The sequence below is a fragment of the Bidens hawaiensis genome, unplaced genomic scaffold, assembly GCF_021521415.1.
Source record: "Bidens hawaiensis isolate Kalapana, Puna unplaced genomic scaffold, B.hawaiensis_p1.1 tig00030501_1, whole genome shotgun sequence".
Lineage (NCBI taxonomy): Eukaryota > Viridiplantae > Streptophyta > Magnoliopsida > Asterales > Asteraceae > Bidens > Bidens hawaiensis.
The window spans coordinates 73,271-92,178 of NW_027495080.1; the positions used below are offsets into that span (position 1 = coordinate 73,271).

Below are 18,908 nucleotides of genomic sequence, written 5' to 3' on the forward strand. Positions count from 1 at the left end.
TCTGCGGGTGCTAGGTATGTGAAGGGTTTTGCCTTAACACTGTACCCGCATCCGTCTTACGGTTACTTGTTTGCCAAGGTAAGGGGTGTTTTCCCGCTCACTTTTGAATCTTTTTTGAATTTTGAATTTCAAAATTCGAAGAGTTGGTAGAAAGATAGAAACAGTCCAAACGTCTGAAACGTCGTGCGACGGTTTCTTCTGACTGTGTCAGGACGTGCAGGAAGTTATGGTGACGTGACATTATATGGTCATTCCAGTATGTTTTTCAGGCGCGTGGGCGCGATTTTTCGGGCGCGTGGCCGCGAAATTTCGGGCACATGTCCTGTCAACAGCTGTTGCCAGCCTGTTTTTTGCCACGTGTCATAGTTTCATTGCACCTTCTATTTCTCTCTCCTCCGCATTAAATTCATCGCATTAATTGCGATTAGTATATAAAGGAGGAGAGGGCTGTTTGCAATCCACACTTCCACCCTTCTCTTCTTCTTCTTTAGCGATTTCCGGCAAATACTCCCCTTTTCAGGCTAGCATTTTCCCGAAATCGCTCTCTTTTTTTTTCTGCACCATGTCTTCTCGTGATCTTGAGTCTTCGGTCGATGACAAGAGTACTGCTGGTGAGTGCCAGTGTGCTCTGCCCGGCGATCAGTACCGGTACATTGTTAGGAAGTTCATGCTCGATCCTTTCGAGCCTGAGTTTCCTGAACCCCATCAGACCGTGTACGATGCCCCCAGAGGCAAGATCGGGGTTTATGCAGCATTCTTTGTCTATGGGAATCTTAGGTTCCCGTTGACAAAGTTTGTTTACCGTGTCCTTGAGAGGCACGGCGTTCATCTGACCGAGTTGCACCCTATGGCAATCGCCAAGATTCGCCATTTCGAGTGGGTGTGCCGGATTTTGGGCTTCGAGCCCCATGTTGACCGCCTGATGACCTTCTACACTTGGAGGTGCATCCAGGGGTGGTATACACTGACAACCCGCATCAAGGGTTTGAAGATTTGTGCAACGGAGCGCAGTCTCCGTTCGTGGAAGCAGGAGTTTTTCTACATTTCTGCCCGCGCCATCCCCATCGCCATGAAGTTTAAAAATGGCCAAGCAATTCCGAGCCTTCACGCCACCAACTACCAGGAGGCGGAATGGTTCTCGAGGATATCCCGGGTCCAATCTCCGGTTTTCCGGTTTCCGGAGTCCGGGATGGTGATGTTGGGGATGAGCCGAGTGTGGAAAGAGGCTGACGCGCAAAAGGTTCCAATCGTCCTCGAATACGGTTCGAACTCTATCCCTTACGGTATGCTCCGTTTCTTTCTGCTTATACGAGTTTATTTTCTAACTGTTTATTTTCTCAGAGGGGAACAACTTGGAGTCGCTCCTGTACCCGCGGGAAGCTGACGGTCCCGCGCGGATGGGTACTCGTGCTCTAGATGAGAACGAGTTGCCCATCCTGGAATAGATGGCGGATCGGTTTGTGGAGGTCTATCCGCCGGGCCAAGAGATCCTGAGCCACCGGCGGCCAGGTAAGGCGATATTCTATCCTGAACCCCTCAATGCTGTACCCGCTGCTGGAATTCCTTACATCCTGTCTTCTTCTGAGGAATCCGCAGATGGTCCTCCGCTAGTGCGGAAGAAGAAGGCTGCCGGCGGGAAAGGGAAGGAGAAGGTGGCCTCCACAGCTGATCCGGTGCTTCTATCTGACACCGAGTCAGATACTGAAGAGGTGGCGGGGGACCCCGGTGGTGAGAAGACCACTGCTCCGGAGGCTACGACTGTTACCTCCGGAGAGCCGACGACGACGGTGACCGGCGTCAAGAGACCGGCTCCATCGGGTTCGTCCCCGCCCGTCCGTACGTTCAGGCTCAAGAAAACCCGTAAGTATAAACATTCTTTTTGTAGATTTATCATACTTCATAAATTTATTAACACTTGTCTTCTTTCTGCAGGCGTGGATGTTGACGCATTCCAGGGTGGAGCGCAGGGGAGTACCTCTCCGCCAATGACGGTAGGCTCGGTCAGCCTACCTGAGGCGTCGACCCAGGCACCTTCGCCTGCTTCCGCTGGTCCAGTTGCTCAATCTTTTGAGCCAACTGTTCCAGCCGAGATGACGTCACCGCCGGCGGTGAGTGCAATTTTTACAGCATCGTTCACCGAGCCGGCGGTTACTGTTGCTGCTGACTCTTCGGCGGCGTCCGTGGTGGACACCATGCCTCCGCCATCGACTGCGGCGGAAACCATGCCGCCTCCGCCATCGGCCTCGACGGCTAGACCTTCAGGTACGCGCGGGGCTTCTCGCCGATCTTTGTTACCTTCCCATCTGTCTGACCTTTTGGATGGATTTCCCTTAGGTTCAGGTGATGGGTTCGGTGGCTATCGGCCTGTGATCGACCCTACAGGTGCGTAGGGTTCTTTTGTCCTTTATGTAATTTTTATCATCTTTTCCTAACTGCTTTGTTTCTTTTGCAGTGTCGGATTCCAATGAAGTGTATGTTCCAAGATGGAACATACGCCGAGGAACAACCCTTCGCACACCTGTGGAGTGCGTGGACTGGGCTCGCCACGCTGCTCCCCATGGTGCGTTGGGGGAAGCCATGGTTAGCTACCAGGAGGGTAGGCTAACCAACGAGCTTCGGGTTCTCCTGGCCCGGATGCAGCCACGCGTCGAGCTGCTTTGTCGTGAAAACGACAAGTTGAAAGCAGCTCGTGTTAAAGAAATATCTCAGGCGCGTGCTCTCCGGGAGGAGAACCAAAAACTGAAAGCAGTATCTGCGGAGAAGGAGAAGGCCTTCAAGGCCCTCGAGGTTGAGGTTCAAGCGCGACTCGAGGCCCGCTCCAAGGCTGCCCAAGCTGTTAACGAACAGCTTCGGCTAGCTAAGGAGACTGCGAGGAACGCGACCGAGAGGGCCACCAAGGCTGAAGCTGTTGCTGAGCCTCTCCGCCTGGAGAATGAAGAACTTAAAGCTAAGTTAGAGGCTCTTCAACAGGCTCATGATGCCTTGGCTATGGAGGATGCGAAGAAGCTTCAAGAGATCCTGGACCAGAGGGGTGTGCTTGCGCAGACCGAGCGAAAGCTTAAGGGCGTTGAAGAGGCCGCTGCAAAGGATGTGCTTCTCGCCAATCTTAATAAGAACGAAGCTGAACGCGCCTGCACCCAAGCTCTGGCTGCCAAGGAATGGCTTCTTCGAGAAGCGTTGCCTCAGGTATTTTAGCTTTATGTCGTCACGCTTTCCTTTGTAGAATAGAAGTTCTTATACTTGTACATTTTTTGTAGGTTGTGCATCGGGTCTTTTCAGAGACATCTTACGACGATGCTATGAGCGCAGCCCTCAACGCTTCTCATGAGGATGGGGAACGGACCGGCTTCCTGCTTGGTCTAGGGTTTGCTGAGAAAGGCGTCCCGCCTTCCAACTTCCCTTTGTATAATGCGGATACCGAAACTATTTATGACCAAGCAGTGAACCAGTATGCTGCCTTCCCGCATCCGGTGGTGGAGAAGGTAAATGAAATTGCTGCTGCTGATGATGGGCTTGCTGTCCTTAGAGCTTTCCTTGAACCGTCACACTCTGCTGATGGTGCGGGTCCAAGTGGGAGTGGTCCTGAAGCATGATCCAAAAGATCCCTTTCCACCCCTAGCGTAGATATTTGCTCTTGTACTTCTTTTGTATGCGGGTATATACCCAGCAATGTTTGTAATATTCAAGTTGATGAAATAAAGAATGTGTTTGTCCTTTTCTTTGTTTATTTAACGCATGTTTACACTTAGCAATTTCTTTAGTACTTAGATAAGTTAACTTTTTGACATGGTAAATTATAAGTTTATTTTTGCTTCCTCTTTCATGATTGTGCGGGTAGGACCGTCACTTGCACTTAGTAGGATGGCTAAACTTACATTTATCCTGCGTGGAAGTTTTCCTTATCTTTTCCTTGAAATTTTCTAAGTGTTCAGAATAAGTTAACCTTTGAACGTGGTAGATGATAGGTTGAAGTTTTGCTTCCTTGTTTGTGATTGTGCGGGTAAGACCGTCACTTGCACTTACAAGGATGGCTAAACTTTACTTACATCTGGCCTGCGTGTAGGTTTTCCTTAGAACTTTTTAACATTTTTAGCGTTGTGTTTATGCGGGTTTTGCCGCCTTCCACACGCAACTACTTACTTCTTCACACATTGGTGCGGTGAATACCGGCACATGGGAAGTTCATAAGTTAAAGGTAAGGCTATCAACACATTGTGTAAGGAGAATCATTTCCATTAGAAGTGGCTCTAGGCCTTTTCTTTACAAGTTTGGAATTGATCTACATATAACATTTGCGTAATTGAGCTCCATTCCATGTTCTTGGGATAGGAGTGCCATCGAGCCTTTCAAGCCGGTATGCGCCTTTTCCCAGGACTTCTTTGATAATGTATGGCCCTTCCCAGACCGGGGCCAGCTTTCCTGGGCGCTCTTAGTTTGAAGCCTCGTTGTTACGCAGTATGTAGTCTCCTTCATTGAAGTTGCAGAGTTTTACCCGCATGTTGTAGTACTTTTGCATTTGTCGTTTGTAATTTTCTTCACGCACTGCGGCTAAGTCTCTGCGTTCCTCGGTTAGCATAAGGTCTAACCGTCTTTCCGCATCATTGTCTTCTGGCTGGATCAAGACCCTTGGTGAGGGTAAACCAATTTCGACTGGGACCATGGCTTCAGTGCCATAAGTAAGACTGAACGGGGTTTCCCCCGTACTGGCCTTTTTCAGCGTTCTGTTTGCCCAAAGGACGTGCGGGAGCTCGTCCACCCAGCCGGATCTGTGTCTCAAGAGTCTTTTCTTTATGCCATCGACGATGCTCTTGTTTGCTCTTTCCACCTCACCATTACCTTGCGGGTGTGCCACTGAGGTAAAGGTGTGGGTGATTTTAAGTTCTTTCAGCCACTGCTGTAGCTTCTTGTCAGCAAAGTTGGTGCCGTTATCGCTCACCAGATTCTGTGGAAGTCCAAAACGACAGATAATAAATTCCCAAATAAATTTTTTGATATGTTTTGCGGTTGTTTGGGCTAAAGGTTTTGCTTCTATCCACTTGGTGAAGTAATCGATGGCTACCACTAGGAACTGAACATTTCCTGCTGCTGTGGGAAATGGGCCTGTCACATCGATGGCCCACTTCTGAATTGGCCACGAAGAAGTGACTGGAACAAGTTCGTTCTTCGGGCGATGCGTGTTGGGTGCGTAAAGCTGACAAGACCTGCATTTTCTAATGTATGCCAGTGCATCCATATGCATCCCCGTCCAAAAGTATCCCGCATTGTTCAGTTTAGCCACAACAGCGCGGGGACCTGCGTGAACTCCACAGATGCCTTCGTGTACTTCCCTTAAGAGGTAGTCAGCATCTTGGTTGTTCACGCATCTTAAAAGTGGGCCAAGAAAGTTACGTCTGTAAAGGTTGTCATTGATGAGTTGATAATTTAGTGCTTTACAGCGTAGTTTTCTTGCCTGTGTTTTTGACTCTGGTAGTGTTCCTGCTGCAAGGTAATTTATTATCGGTGTCATCCATGTTTCTGTACCGGTTTGGATGACACAAATTTCCTTGTGCGGGACTGATGGTGCTTCGAGGAGTTCAATGCAGATGTCATTTCCCAAATGGGTGAAGGCTAGTGACGCAAGCTTGCTTAACGCATCCGCAGATTTGTTTTCGCTGCGCTTGACGTGTATGACTTTACAATCATTAAAATCACGCATGAGGGTTTTTGCCTGGGCGAGGTACAGGGCCATTGTGTCGTTCACAGCCGTGTACGTCCCATTTATTTGGTTGGCCACCAGCATGGAATCCACGTGGGCTTCCAAGTTTTTCACTCCCATCTTACGCGCAATTCTCAAACCGGCCAAGAATGCTTCGTATTCGGCTTCGTTATTCGTACTTGAAAAATCCAACCGAATAGCTTAAGTATATTCTTGGCCTGCTGGGTTGGTTAATTTTAACCCTGCGCCTGAACCCTCGTTACTGGCGGCTCCATCAGTGTAGAGTCGCCAGACATCGTTGATGTCCTGTGCTGGGGAGGGTTGAGCCTCCTCCTGGCACTCTTTCTCCCGCGAAGCGGGGACTTCTGCAATAAAATCGGCCAGGACCTGGCCTTTTATGGCTGGTCTTGGCTTGTACTTAATTGCATATTCTCCCAATTCAATTGCCCATTTGGCTAGACGTCCCGATAATTCGGGTTTGCCTAGAACGTTTGAGAGTTTGAAGTTGGTGAGAATGGTAATTGGGTGACCCTGGAAATATCGTCTTAACCTGCGTGAAGCGTGTATAAGTGCTAAGACTAATTTTTCGAGGGTAGAGTACCGGGTTTCTACGTCTGTTAGTACACGGCTAACATAATAGATTGGCATCTGGATGCCCTTTCGTTCTACTAGCAGGACTGCCCCGGTTGCTCTATCTGTTGCGGAAAGGTATAGGATTAACTCCTCTCCTGCTTGTGGTGCTGTAAGTGTTGGAAGTTCGATCAAGCGTGACCGAATCTCCTGAAAAGCTGCTTCCGCTTCTGGTGTCCAGCGGAAGTGCGTTTTCTTCAAGCAGTTTCTCAATGTTGACACGAAAGGAAACGACTTATCCGCATGGTTTGCCAAGAAGCGATTAAGTGCGACTAGTCGTCCATTCAGTGTCTGAGCCTGTTTGATGGTGGTAGGTGATTCCATTTTAACAGTGGCTTCGACCTTTTCAGGGTTCGCTCTGAAGCCATCTTTAGTAACAATGACTCCCAAGAACTTCCCTTCTTCCATCCCAAATGAACACTTGCTCGGGTTGAGCTTCATGTTTATTTTTCGGAGCGTGTTGAAAGTTTCTTCAATGTCTTTCAACATCGCTTCTGGCTCGAGGCTTTTGATGACCAAATCATCCATATAGACTTCCAAGTTTCTCCCGATTTGGGCATGAAACTCTTTGTCCATTAGTCGTTGGTACGTGGACCCTGCATTCTTAAGTCCGAATGGCATCATTTTATAACAAAATGTACCATCGGGCGTTCGAAATGCGGTTTTGTCCTGGTCATCTATGGCCATGTGGATTTGATGGTACCCCTTATACGCATCCAAGAAGCATTTAAGGCGAAATGGTGCCAACGAATCCACCTTGAGATCAATTTCTGGTAACGGATAACAATCTTTGGGGCATGCTTTGTTCAAATCTTTGAAATCTATGCACATGCGCCATTGTTTGTCATTCTTCGGTACCATTACGGGATTTGCAACCCATGTTTGATATCTACTAACGCGTACGATGCCTGCGTCAAGGAGTTCCTTGACTTGGGTTCTACACGCGTTAGTTTGTTCAGGCCCCATTACTCTACGCTTTTGTACGACTGGCGTAACAGCCGGATCGCACTTGAGCTTATGCTCCGCCTTACTTCGGGGTACACCAGTCATGTCAGCTGGTGCCCACGCAAAGATGTCAGCGTTTTTCTGCAGTAAGCGTTTGAGTAATGTGCGGGTGGGATCAACGATTGTTGGTCCAATGGTAACGGCCTGGTCGGGGTATTTGCCATTGAAGGCCCATTTTTCCGGTTCAGTGATGGTTGGTTTAGCCTTTTTCGGTTTGGGTTTAGATGAGACAGATGCAATGCATACCTGGGGAATGCCAGAGATCATTGCTACACCCTCTGCTGTTGGCCATCCCATCATGCCGTGGACTGAAGATACCACGTCATTGAATCTTGCCATCCCGTCTCTTCCGAATAGGATGTCGTACGTGTGGTGTGGCTTTTTCATCACGACAAAATCCACGTCTTCTGTGCGTGAATGATTCCCATCAGTAAGAGTAACGGGGAAAGATAGGATACCCAGGGGGGTTTCTGTACTGCCGTCAAACCCTTCCATTGAAGCGTAGACCGTTTCCAAGCGTTCTTTATCTTCATCATCCAGCTTATCAAAGAACTGCCTGTACATCACTGTCGACGAAGCGCCGTTGTCAGCAAGAGTGCGGGAAGTGATGTAATGCCCCAGCTGGCTTCTGATGACGATGGGGCCTTCTTTGCTGGGGCCTCCTGGCACTCGCGGGAAGCGCACCTCAGCTTCCTTCCACGCGCATGGTTCTGTCACTCGCCTTTTTCTTCCTCTGACCTTAACATGAACCATGTTGATGCTGATGTCGACGGGCTTCCGTCCGTTACCTCTGTACCGGTTGTCATTCCTTCCTCCCTTCCTGATTGATGCCACGAGATGTGCAAGTCTTCCATCCTTGACAAATGTCTCAATAATATCCTTCAAGGATGTGCACTCTTCAGTACCATGACCCTTTGTCCCGTGGAAATCACAGGATTTGCTTTGATCCGCATTAGGTTTCTGCCGGATCAATGGGGCTTTTGGCCATGGCAATTTTTCCGTGGCAAATATCTCCGTGACGCTCTTCGTGAGTGGCGTCCACCGGTGTTTTCGGTTTGAAGGGTGTGTGTTATCCCTTCCGCCAACAAGAGGGCGAGAGCTGGATGAGGTGTCAAAGTTTACCCTTGACTGCCAAATACCTAGCCTCCTCTTTTTGTTCTGCCGGGCGATCCGGACATTGTTCTCTCTTGTCCTCTGCGTGTAGAGGTGTGTACTCTGGGGAAGATCCCTTCCCAGTTGCTTTTCCGTCTCGGCAAAGCGCTTTGCCGCCGTCATGATGGCATCCCAAGTTGATGGCATGCCATCCTTACCCGTCAATGTGCGGATAAGTTCTGGGTATTCGGCGCCTTGGATGAAGGCGGCGCGAACCAGATCCTCGCTTATGTTGCCGAGACTAAGCTTTTTGGAGTTGAAGCGAGTGATGAAGTCCAGTAAAGATTCATCCTCCTCTCTCACGCAGTTGAGGATCGTCCACTGCTCTTCAGTGTACTTCCTCTGTTGGCTGAAGTGCTGGCTGAACTTGTTCTGAAAGTCCGCCCAGTCATATATGTGGTGGATCGGTAAACGATCGAACCATGCCCTGGCCGCTCCGACCAGAGTCATTTGGAACATGTAGCACCACGTGGGTTCCGTCCAGTTGCTGACGGTAGCCCCCGCAATGAACCTGTTCAAATGGTCGTCTGGGTCGGATAGACCATCATAAGTGCCAATGTTGGACATTTGCTTGGCACTTCTCGGGGCGATTGCTTCCGCAATGTCCCTTGCGAATTTTGACTTTCCTGCATTTGTAGCAGTTGGTCTAAAGGTCTTGGAGAAGTCACGCGGGTTTCTCTCCGCGATTGGTTTAAAAGCTTCCCCAAAATTCCTTTTTGGTTGGACGTCCGTTTCCTTACGCTTCCCTTTCGCCTTATGGCGAGGGTTCGCGTCGGTATCGGACTCCAACTCGTCGTCTGAGTACTCGCAGTCACTGCTCATATTGAGGTGTTGGCGAGTACTGCCGAATTCGTCGGCCTGTTGAGCTGAACGCAAGCGTTCATCCAATTCAGCTTGGAATTCTCTTTGCCGTGCTTCGGCCCACGCCTTCACTTGATCTAGTGTTTGGCGAGGGACCCTCGTTCGTTTTTCCAGCTGGGTATCGGTGAACCCCAGTGGAATATTTACTGCACTTGCCCCGGCTTGGGTAGTCGGGGTAGTGTTCGTAAGGATTGTATAACCGCCGGTGTTCCCCCCAGTTGCTGGGGTTGTTATCGGGGTTTCTTGGTCGGTTACAGGCCTTTGGACCGGAGTAACGTTAACCATTTCTTCAGAAATTGTGAAAAAACTAAAATAGTTCTAGCTTTTGTCCCACGGATGGCGCCAATGAAGAAACACTAAGTGACCCGGTACAGATTATAGATAATCTGGGGGTTAAGTAATGTTTCCCACGGATGAGATCTAGCTGAGAAGGCTGTTCTTCAGGAGACCTGCAAAACAAACACCGTAAGCTCGTCACTGAGAAGGGGGGGGGGGTTCCTCCTTGTGACCACCCTCCGGCGTGAGAATCAGACTAGGTTGCTCTGAATATAAGTGTATATTAAGAGATTGCTAGATAACTGGATAGCAGATGATCTTACCATTCCAAGATGTTGGAGTATTTATAGCCGAAGGTAGGTTTCCTAGAAGGTACAGCCGGCTGAATAGTATTCCTGTTCTACCAACAGTGGACTATGCACAGGCCATACTGGTTGGTGGATAGATTACGACCAACAGTAACTATGTCGGCTGCACTATTCCTCCAACTGTAGATTATGCACGTCCTACCTACTGTGGATTATACGCAGGCCATGCTGGTTGGTGAATAGGTTACGGCCAACAGTAACACTATTTCACCAACTGTAGGCTGCGCACGCCCTGCAGTTAGGGTTGGTGAGTAGGCAGCGGCTAATAGTGACAAACAGTACTAGAGGGTGCTCCTCCTCGTACTGTTGTCGGTGAGCTGTCACCCTGTGATTGGCTCATGGGCTGTTCTGATCAGATTGTCTGTCCTATCCATACCTTGGTAGGTATAGTACAGATCTTTCAGAATCATACGAACTGGCTCACTTTGGCGGGATTGTTCCCGCCTTGCTCATTCCTTCATGTGACTACTGAAGTATCTATTGTCTTGTGCGTGTAGCCCTGCTGTCTGCGGGTAGCCTTCCCTGATGGCTTGTATCCGCAACTGCGGGAACAGGCGGGGTACTTCACCATTGGGAGGCTTTCCCTGCGTGTACAGCTTGCGTACTGCGCGTAAGGTTCTATGAGCATGGTGGGTCCTGCGGAAGCAGATGGCCTTTGCGCAGACGTCCCTGTTCAAGGTGAGTCTTGCGGGACCAACTGGGCTCTGCTGGGACCTGCCTCTTCACCATGTCTAAGTTTTCTAGTAGTGGCCGGTGGTTCTGAGGACTCAGTATTCACAGTTCTGTTATTTACAACCTTTTAGAATAGTCGGCAAACATAAAATTTTGTCAACAGTCAACTCAACCCGACCCATATACTTTCCTGAAACATGTTTGCTATTGAATCTCTTATGGGCTTGCTCTACCTTAAGCCCATTTAAGCCCGTCAAGCTATAGAACATAAAACTTGAGCCCATAACATCTTCAACCATTTTAAAAGCCATTGCGTCAAAATTCTTGGTTTCTCATCTGTAGGGGGTGGTGGCGCGGCTTGTTGCCCGCTTACCTGCCTCTTTATTGTAAATGGCTCCTTTTATTATAATATTATAAAACAATTACATTCCAAAAAAAAGAAAAGTAAATCATCTGTAACAAATTTCAAAGACTACCTCACAATAAATAATCCTACTTGATAAACATATATGAACACCGGAAAATTTCTGCACCTATGGATAACAGAGTCTTTTAGCACAAAAAATGTTGCAATCCAACATTTTGACAATGCTTTGAGTTCAAATTTATAACAATCCTACCAGCAAGTGCCATTATTCTGCAAATATCAGCAACTTAAAGATAGTAGGAACAAATGAACTAGAACATGTTTGCATACTTCTAAGGACCATATATGTAATCAAAGACCACATGCTCAACAAAACATAACATAGCATGTCATGAGCAATTGCTTCATCCCACACCTCTGGTTCAAGAAACTATATGAAAACTGAGTTTGTACAAGAAGATGAATCACATAAACATACAAGCGTATATTATACTCACATATAAGATTGATACAAGCGAAAGTTTACAACCATATTTTTACACTCTAGACATGGCTCTTGATGGAAGAACTGTATCTAGATTGATCATCATAATATTTATCCCACAGCATAACTCCTCCGTATTTTGCAGAACCTTTGATTGCTGGAAGTACTTGGGAAGTAAGGTCACCAACAGGGATGTATCCACTTCCCGCAGCGGCAGGTGATGCCGGTAGCCCCAAGAAAATCTTGGTTGCTGGTATATCAGAAGTCCACTGCTTCCACGCATCTTCAAGATTGGTGATACCTCCAGAGTACTGACAAGGAGGGTTGTTATAGAACTGAACCCAAACATAGTCAAACAGACCTGTTTTAAGGGCGGTTCCAATATATGCATCTGGGAAAGGACACTGGGGAGCTGCTGTCAAGTATACCTTCTTTCCTTGACCGCTGTATCCAGAAAGATACCTTGCCAGGTCATCCCAGTGTTCGGTGGTTCCTCCTTCGATGTCAAAATCGATTCCATCTAAGACGGCTTCGCCAAGTGGACGGGTGGATGATGTGCCACCTAAGAAGTTATTCCAAAGGTAAGTGGCTACTTGTTTAGCATCTGCAGAAGAGGTTAGGTAGTAGCTCCCGGCTGCTCCTCCGAGAGTGAGCATCACCTTGACTCCTTTAGCTTGACATGATTTAATGTCGGTGGTCAAATTGGTGCAGCCATTGCTATAGGGATTGCAGTGACCTGCAAGATTGATCATTGGCGTCTGGCCGTTTCCAAACGTTGCTAGAAACGCAAGGTTGACATAATCGTAGTTCCCGGTCGAGCAAGTGTCAGCCAAGGTGCCCTCACCCCCGTTTTGACCCCAGTAGATAGCTATGCCACCGGCCTTGGCACCTACTGCTAGTAACAGCATCAAAGAAGATAATAGTGCTAATCTGTATACCATTTTCAGCTAAGTATGTTTCTTCAGTTGAGGTGGTTGTTGAAAGTAATGGTGTGCTTAAATGTTTGAGAAGTTTGGTTTATATATCCAAGGGATTGGCCTATCGGGTTGATTCTAATTTTGTAGTGTTTTGAAAAACCAAGCACCTTGCAGGGCACTCTGCTGAATCCTATTTTAGCTGATGAAGGATTAATATTAGGAATCATTTAAAAGTTTCTGTTTGTCACTTAGTTTTGTTCAATTTGTCCTTTCTTGATGTCTTCTGCATAAAATTTATGTAAGAAAACCAACTTATGGTTTATTAATCTAGGGTATCAAACAGATTTGTATATTTGTTATTGTCGGTAACTAGGGTGTTAAATGGATCGTGTGTTGATCAAACCCGACATAGACCCAAAAATTTCATTTATTATTATTATGATTATTATGATTATTATTATCATTATTATTATTTTGCATATTGATGCTCACCAAAGTTATAAATGCACATATAATAATTATGTTTAAACTATAAAACATTAACACCTATTTTATTTTTTTAGAATTTGGCATAAAATACTTGATCAACTTAAATTATGACTTAACAATTTTTTTTAAATAGTTGTAAGAATAAAGGTTCGACCCTAAACGAGCCTTAGCTAAATGTGCCCATAGGTTCTACAAACTAAACCCAAATCCATGCATTTCTTGTTAGGTTCATGCTCTATTAGAAATTCACACCCCTACGTAGGGCCGTCATAATGGGCACCTGTTTAGACATGATAAGACCTGTTTAGCAAAAAAACGCGCTATGCAATTTTATACATTTTGAAAAATAATTGAAATTAAGACGCTCGAGTACATTATTTCTCTTTCTTAGTACATAAAACGCATAACTGTCATGCTCAAACCACTAAAGTTAATTGTTAAAAGAGTCGTTTGATGCTTGTGCTAATCGCGTCGTCTCTAACCTATTAAACACGTTAAGACACGAACTAACAGTTCTGCGCCTACGGTAGCCTATGCTTTTCTGTACTATGATAATTCTTTGAAAGAGATAAAGCTATGTCCAAAGTTGATTGACCATATATGCATTCTCCTTCCCTTAATTCAAAAATATTGTTGATATGAAGGTTAGCGCTATCCTATTTGCCATTTTAACTTTCAGGTTGTGTCCGAAGGTTTACTTGCGACGAGTTATGCCTACTACCACAGAAGGTCTGCACATACTGATAGCCTTAATTAATGTTCACTCATTTGTCGAAGACTCAAAAAAAGTGATTCTTTAGACCATTATACAACTTTCTTAGATGCAGCACTGCAGCACCATATCATAATCATACTAAAATACAAGACATGTTTGTTTTAGTTATCGAAAAACAGTACTTTGTGACTGTTCTTGAGGTTTGTCATTTGAAAGTTCATACAGCTATATTCTTAACTTTACCAAGTACTTGAGATACTTGAAGCCTTATTGATAACAAAAGTTAAAAACCCCCTCACATGGCCATCATGTTAAATAACAAGACTGTTTTGGCACAATTATTTATGTCTATAATTACCATACAGAAGTTGAAAAACCAAATCAAGAACTAAGCAGATCACTATATGGGTTGATTTTGTGGTTACACAGATTATACAATATGTCACTCTTATGAAACTTCCTAACTCGAAACGGGTCAAATTGGGCTGGTACGATCCACCTATTGGTGGCCACTCGACACAGCCATCATCACCCCCAGCCACCACCACCACCACAATATCGTGGTAGATACCACCACCAAACATCGCCACTAGCCGTCATAAAACAAATATAGCTGGTGAAACGTGTAAACCATGTCAAACCAAGACCGATCAATATCCGAACAGAACGGAACAGATTTGAACCTCACCTAGAATAGTTTCCGGGGAAAAATGAAATTCATAGGATATATTTATGAGCAACTCTGATGAATATAAAGATTTTCTAGGATTCTTTTGTAACCCCTTCTCATTTTTCTATTTTGGTGAAAACCCATTTGACATATTAAGACACCCGGCCTCGTTTTGCCAGACCTATTGATAGCTAATTAATGAACACGTAAAAACGATAATATTTACATTTCTAATACAATAAACAATCATATACTTTCAAACAGTCTTCTTCATCATATTCTCCAATAATTGACAATAAGAGATGTGAATGTGATATACCTGAACTAACTTGTATGTTAATGACAATAGCAAAGAGATAAATCTGTCTCATACCTCAAATTATGTTGCAGACAACAAGAAACAGACAAAGCAGATGGCAAAGGAAGACACTTCCAATGATTTGAATCAATCCCGCGTCTGTTACCAGAAGAGTCAATAGAGTGCGCTCCAAGGTGTTAGTTTTCTTAAAAAATAATCTACAACCGGAACAACGCCAATAGGCCAATCTCCCTTTACTATATAAACCAAACTTCTCAAGCAACAGGAACACATCATTAGTTCATTACTTTCAACAGTTACTTCAGGTAAGACACACACTTGGCTGAAAATGGTATACCGATTAGCATTACTATCCTCAATGATGCTGTTACTGGCAGTGGGTAGCAATGCTGGTGGCATTGCGATCTACTGGGGTCAAAACGGGGGTGAGGGCACATTGGCTGATACATACTCGACCGGGAACTACGATTATGTCAACCTTGCATTTCTAGCAACGTTTGGAAACGGCCAGACACCAATGATCAATCTTGCAGGTCACTGCGATCCCTATAGCAATGGCTGCACCAATTTGACCACTGACATTAAATCATGTCAAGCTAAGGGAGTCAAGGTGATGCTCACTCTCGGAGGAGCAGCCGGGAGCTACTACCTAACCTCTTCTGCAGATGCTAAACAAGTAGCCACTTACCTTTGGAATAACTTCTTAGGTGGCACATCATCCACTCGTCCACTTGGCGAAGCAGTCTTAGATGGAATCGATTTTGATATCGAGGGAGGAACCACCCAACACTAGGATGACCTGGCAAGGTATCTTTCTGGTTACAGCAGTCAAGGAAAGAAGGTATACTTGACAGCGGCTCCCCAGTGTCCTTTCCCAGATGCGTATATTGGAACCGCCCTTAAAACAGGTCTATTTGACTATGTTTGGGTTCAATTCTATAACAACCCTCCTTGTCAATACTCTGGAGGTATCACCAATCTTGACGATGCGTGGAAGCAGTGGACTTCTGATATACCCGCAACCAAGATTTTCTTGGGACTACCAGCATCACCTGCAGCTGCGGGAAGTGGATATATTCCAGTTGGTGATCTCACTTCCCAAGTGCTTCCAGCGATCAAAGGTTCTGCAAAATATGGAGGAGTTATGCTATGGGATAAGTATTATGATGATCAAACTGGATATAGTTCTTCCATCAAGAACCATGTCTAGAATGTAAAACTCTGGTTATAAACTTCACTTGTGTGAATCCTTTATGTGAGTATAATATATGCTTATGTGTTTGTGTGATTGTCTTCTCCTAGTTGACTTACCACCTTGTAACCAACACAGTTACTCATGGCTTGAATGCTTATAAATATATATGAAAATATATTTTACTTAATCTTTTAGAATATAAAGAAAAAATAGCAGCAACAAATAAAATGCATGCATGGCTAATTAAAACTTTCAACAATGACCTATATGAGTTAAAAATAATGTTACATTGATTATAAGATAGTGGCATCTTAGCTGAGAATTAACAAGTTCTTTTTTTTTTCTGAATGGGACGCCAATGAATAGTGGATTGAACATTGAAGTTTTCTAAGAAAAACTTAATTAAGGCAACCAACATTAAAAGAAACTTTCCATTTAAGGTAACTTGACAATGTAGCCATCTTGATAATATATTTGAACAAATTTGTAAGAGAACATATTAATGACAATAGCATACAGATAAATCTTTTTTATGCTTTAGATCTATAGCCCAAAGAGTGGATTTTATGTAACAGACAAAACAGATGGCAAACCAGAGTTGCATGCAAGATTTTAGAATTTTAGTTTAAGAACCATAAACAAGGTTTCTCATTGTACATGGCCCTGAATTTTATGTAGAAAATAATGAACAAATCAAGATGCACAAAACAAATGAATAGAACTTCAGAAACAGTTAAAACATGTTTGTTTGTATGACCACCTGTCCATCCCATGATAACTTATAAGACCATTCAATGGAGTGAACTCTATGATATTGGCCTGTATTGAAGATATAAACTCTACAGTGTCAAGCTGGATAAGGTACTGTCATTGAGAAAGATACTTAACTGTCCAAAGAACAACTTCAAAAATGGGTGAACAATATTTATGAGTTATCATTTATCAATATGCCCAAGCATTGCGTGCTAAAGTTCATAAGTAATTTCCATATTAACATGTTATGACTCCAAGATCAGCGAATGCGGTTTTTAAAAGATTGGGTTTTGCACTTTTGCAATTCAAAAGGAGGTAGCGGCGCAGCTTGTTGCTGCTTGCCTTCTGTTTCGATGTAATCACTACCTTTCGGTGTGTAATTGAATATATAATAAACATTACTATTATTGATCTATTGCTCAGATGGAAATCACAACTTCACATAGGTATAATCAGCAAACATGGTAAATTGGTAACAATAAATAATAATAATAATAATAATACTTGATGTAATAAATCTGAAAAAAGGTTGTGTGAGTCACAAGGGTTACAACGGAATGGCAAGTTAAAAGACTGTGACCTCTATGCAGCAAAAAATGGTCACTTATTTTTAAAATTAATGAACTGAAATGGCAAATAAAGGTTTTCTAACCGTCTATAAACAAAGGTCAGAATTTAGTATTTTATTATGCGACAAAAAAAAAATTACAGGTATGCCGGAGAACCACACAGGCCCTCCTCTCATTAAACAGATGCAGTGGTTAATTTCATATAGAGAAGCATAGCATTATAGAGAGTTTATATTAATTAGTAGATTTACTCGAACTAGTTTGAAAGAACACAGCTCAATGACAATAGCAAGGAGACAAATCTGTCACACAACCTAGATTAAAATGGACCTACATTTTATGTAGCAAATAACAAGAAACAGACAAGACAAGAGAGATGACAAACCTGAATGACAGGCGGATGTTTTTGATAAATATTAACTAATTCAGCATCTGTTAAAACATTATTCAACAGAGTACCCTCCAAGGTGCTTCTTTTTAGAAACACTCCAAAACTAAAGCATGCCAAATAGGCCCATCCCTTCATTATATAAATCAGACATCTCAAACGCTTGAACACACCATTACTTTCAACAACCACCTCAATTGAAGAAACATACTTAGCTGAAAATGGTATACCACTTAGCATTATTATCTTCTTTGATGCTGTTACTAGCAGTAGGTGTCAATGCCGGTGGCATAGCTATCTACTGGGGTCAAAACGGGGGTGAGGGCACCTTGGCTGACACTTGCTCGACCGGGAACTACGATTATGTCAACATTGCGTTTCTAGCAACGTTTGGAAACGGCCAGACGCCAATGATCAATCTTGCAGGTCACTGCGATCCCTATAGCAACGGCTGCATCAATTTGACCACCGACATTAAATCATGTCAAGCTAAAGGAGTCAAGGTGATGCTCACTCTCGGAGGAGCAGCCGGGAGCTACTACCTAACCTCTTCTGCAGATGCTAAACAAGTAGCCACTTACCTTTGGAATAACTTCTTAGGTGGCACATCATCCACCCGTCCACTTGGCGAAGCTGTTTTAGATGGAATCGATTTTGACATCGAAGGAGGAACCACCGAACACTGGGATGACCTGGCAAGGTATCTTTCTGGATACAGCGGTCAAGGAAAGAAGGTATACTTGACAGCAGCTCCCCAGTGTCCTTTCCCAGATGCATATATTGGAACCGCCCTTAAAACAGGTCTGTTTGACTATGTTTGGGTTCAGTTCTATAACAACCCTCCTTGTCAGTACTCTGGAGGTATCACCAATCTTGAGGATGCGTGGAAGCAGTGGACTTCTGATATACCAGCAACCAAGATTTTCTTGGGGCTACCGGCATCACCTGCAGCTGCGGGAAGTGGATACATCCCTGTGGGTGACCTTACTTCCCAAGTACTTCCAGCAATCAAGGGCTCGGCAAAATACGGAGGAGTTATGTTGTGGGATAAGTATTATGATGATCAATCTGGATACAGTTCTTCCATCAAGACCCATGTCTAGACTGTAAAAATATGGTTGTAAAATTTCACTTGTATCATTCGCGTATGTGAATACAATATATTAATATATATGATTATATGTTTGATTCGTACTCTTCTCCTACTTTGACACTTTGACCTACCGCCTTGTAACTAAAAAAGTCGCTTAAGGCTTGAAATTTTCTCATATTGCTTGCATGACTTGAACTTGTGACCTTCAACTCACAGAGCAGGGACCTTAGCGGTAACTCAAAGGCTTCTCCTACTGTTTACACTTTGAAAACTCTATTGTAGTTGCAGGA

General features: G+C 44.5%; 3 protein-coding genes and 1 pseudogene across 3 annotated transcripts in view; 3 read left to right on the forward strand and 1 right to left on the reverse strand.

Annotated features, from left to right (window-relative positions):
- Nucleotides 1-18,908, forward strand: part of LOC143580483 (uncharacterized) — a 70,009-nt gene that overhangs the window by 33,883 nt on the left and 17,218 nt on the right. The window lies entirely within an intron of this gene.
- On the reverse strand, nucleotides 11,488-12,619 carry LOC143580479 (hevamine-A-like). Its single transcript, XM_077063487.1, has one exon. The coding sequence runs from the start codon at nucleotides 12,449-12,451 to the stop codon at nucleotides 11,570-11,572; it is 882 nt and encodes a 293-aa protein (XP_076919602.1). The 5' UTR covers nucleotides 12,452-12,619; the 3' UTR covers nucleotides 11,488-11,569.
- On the forward strand, nucleotides 14,893-15,830 carry LOC143580481 (hevamine-A-like; annotated as a pseudogene).
- LOC143580482 (hevamine-A-like) lies at nucleotides 17,711-18,688 on the forward strand. The gene has a single exon (XM_077063488.1). It carries the CDS (start codon nucleotides 17,747-17,749, stop codon nucleotides 18,626-18,628), a length of 882 nt encoding a protein of 293 aa, XP_076919603.1. The 5' UTR covers nucleotides 17,711-17,746; the 3' UTR covers nucleotides 18,629-18,688.

What these genes read in the sequence shown, in the direction of transcription:
- LOC143580479 (XM_077063487.1), bottom strand. Translation starts at nt 12,451, where the DNA reads ATGGTATACAGATTAGCACTATTATCTTCTTTGATGCTGTTACTAGCA.
- LOC143580482 (XM_077063488.1), top strand. Translation starts at nt 17,747, where the DNA reads ATGGTATACCACTTAGCATTATTATCTTCTTTGATGCTGTTACTAGCA.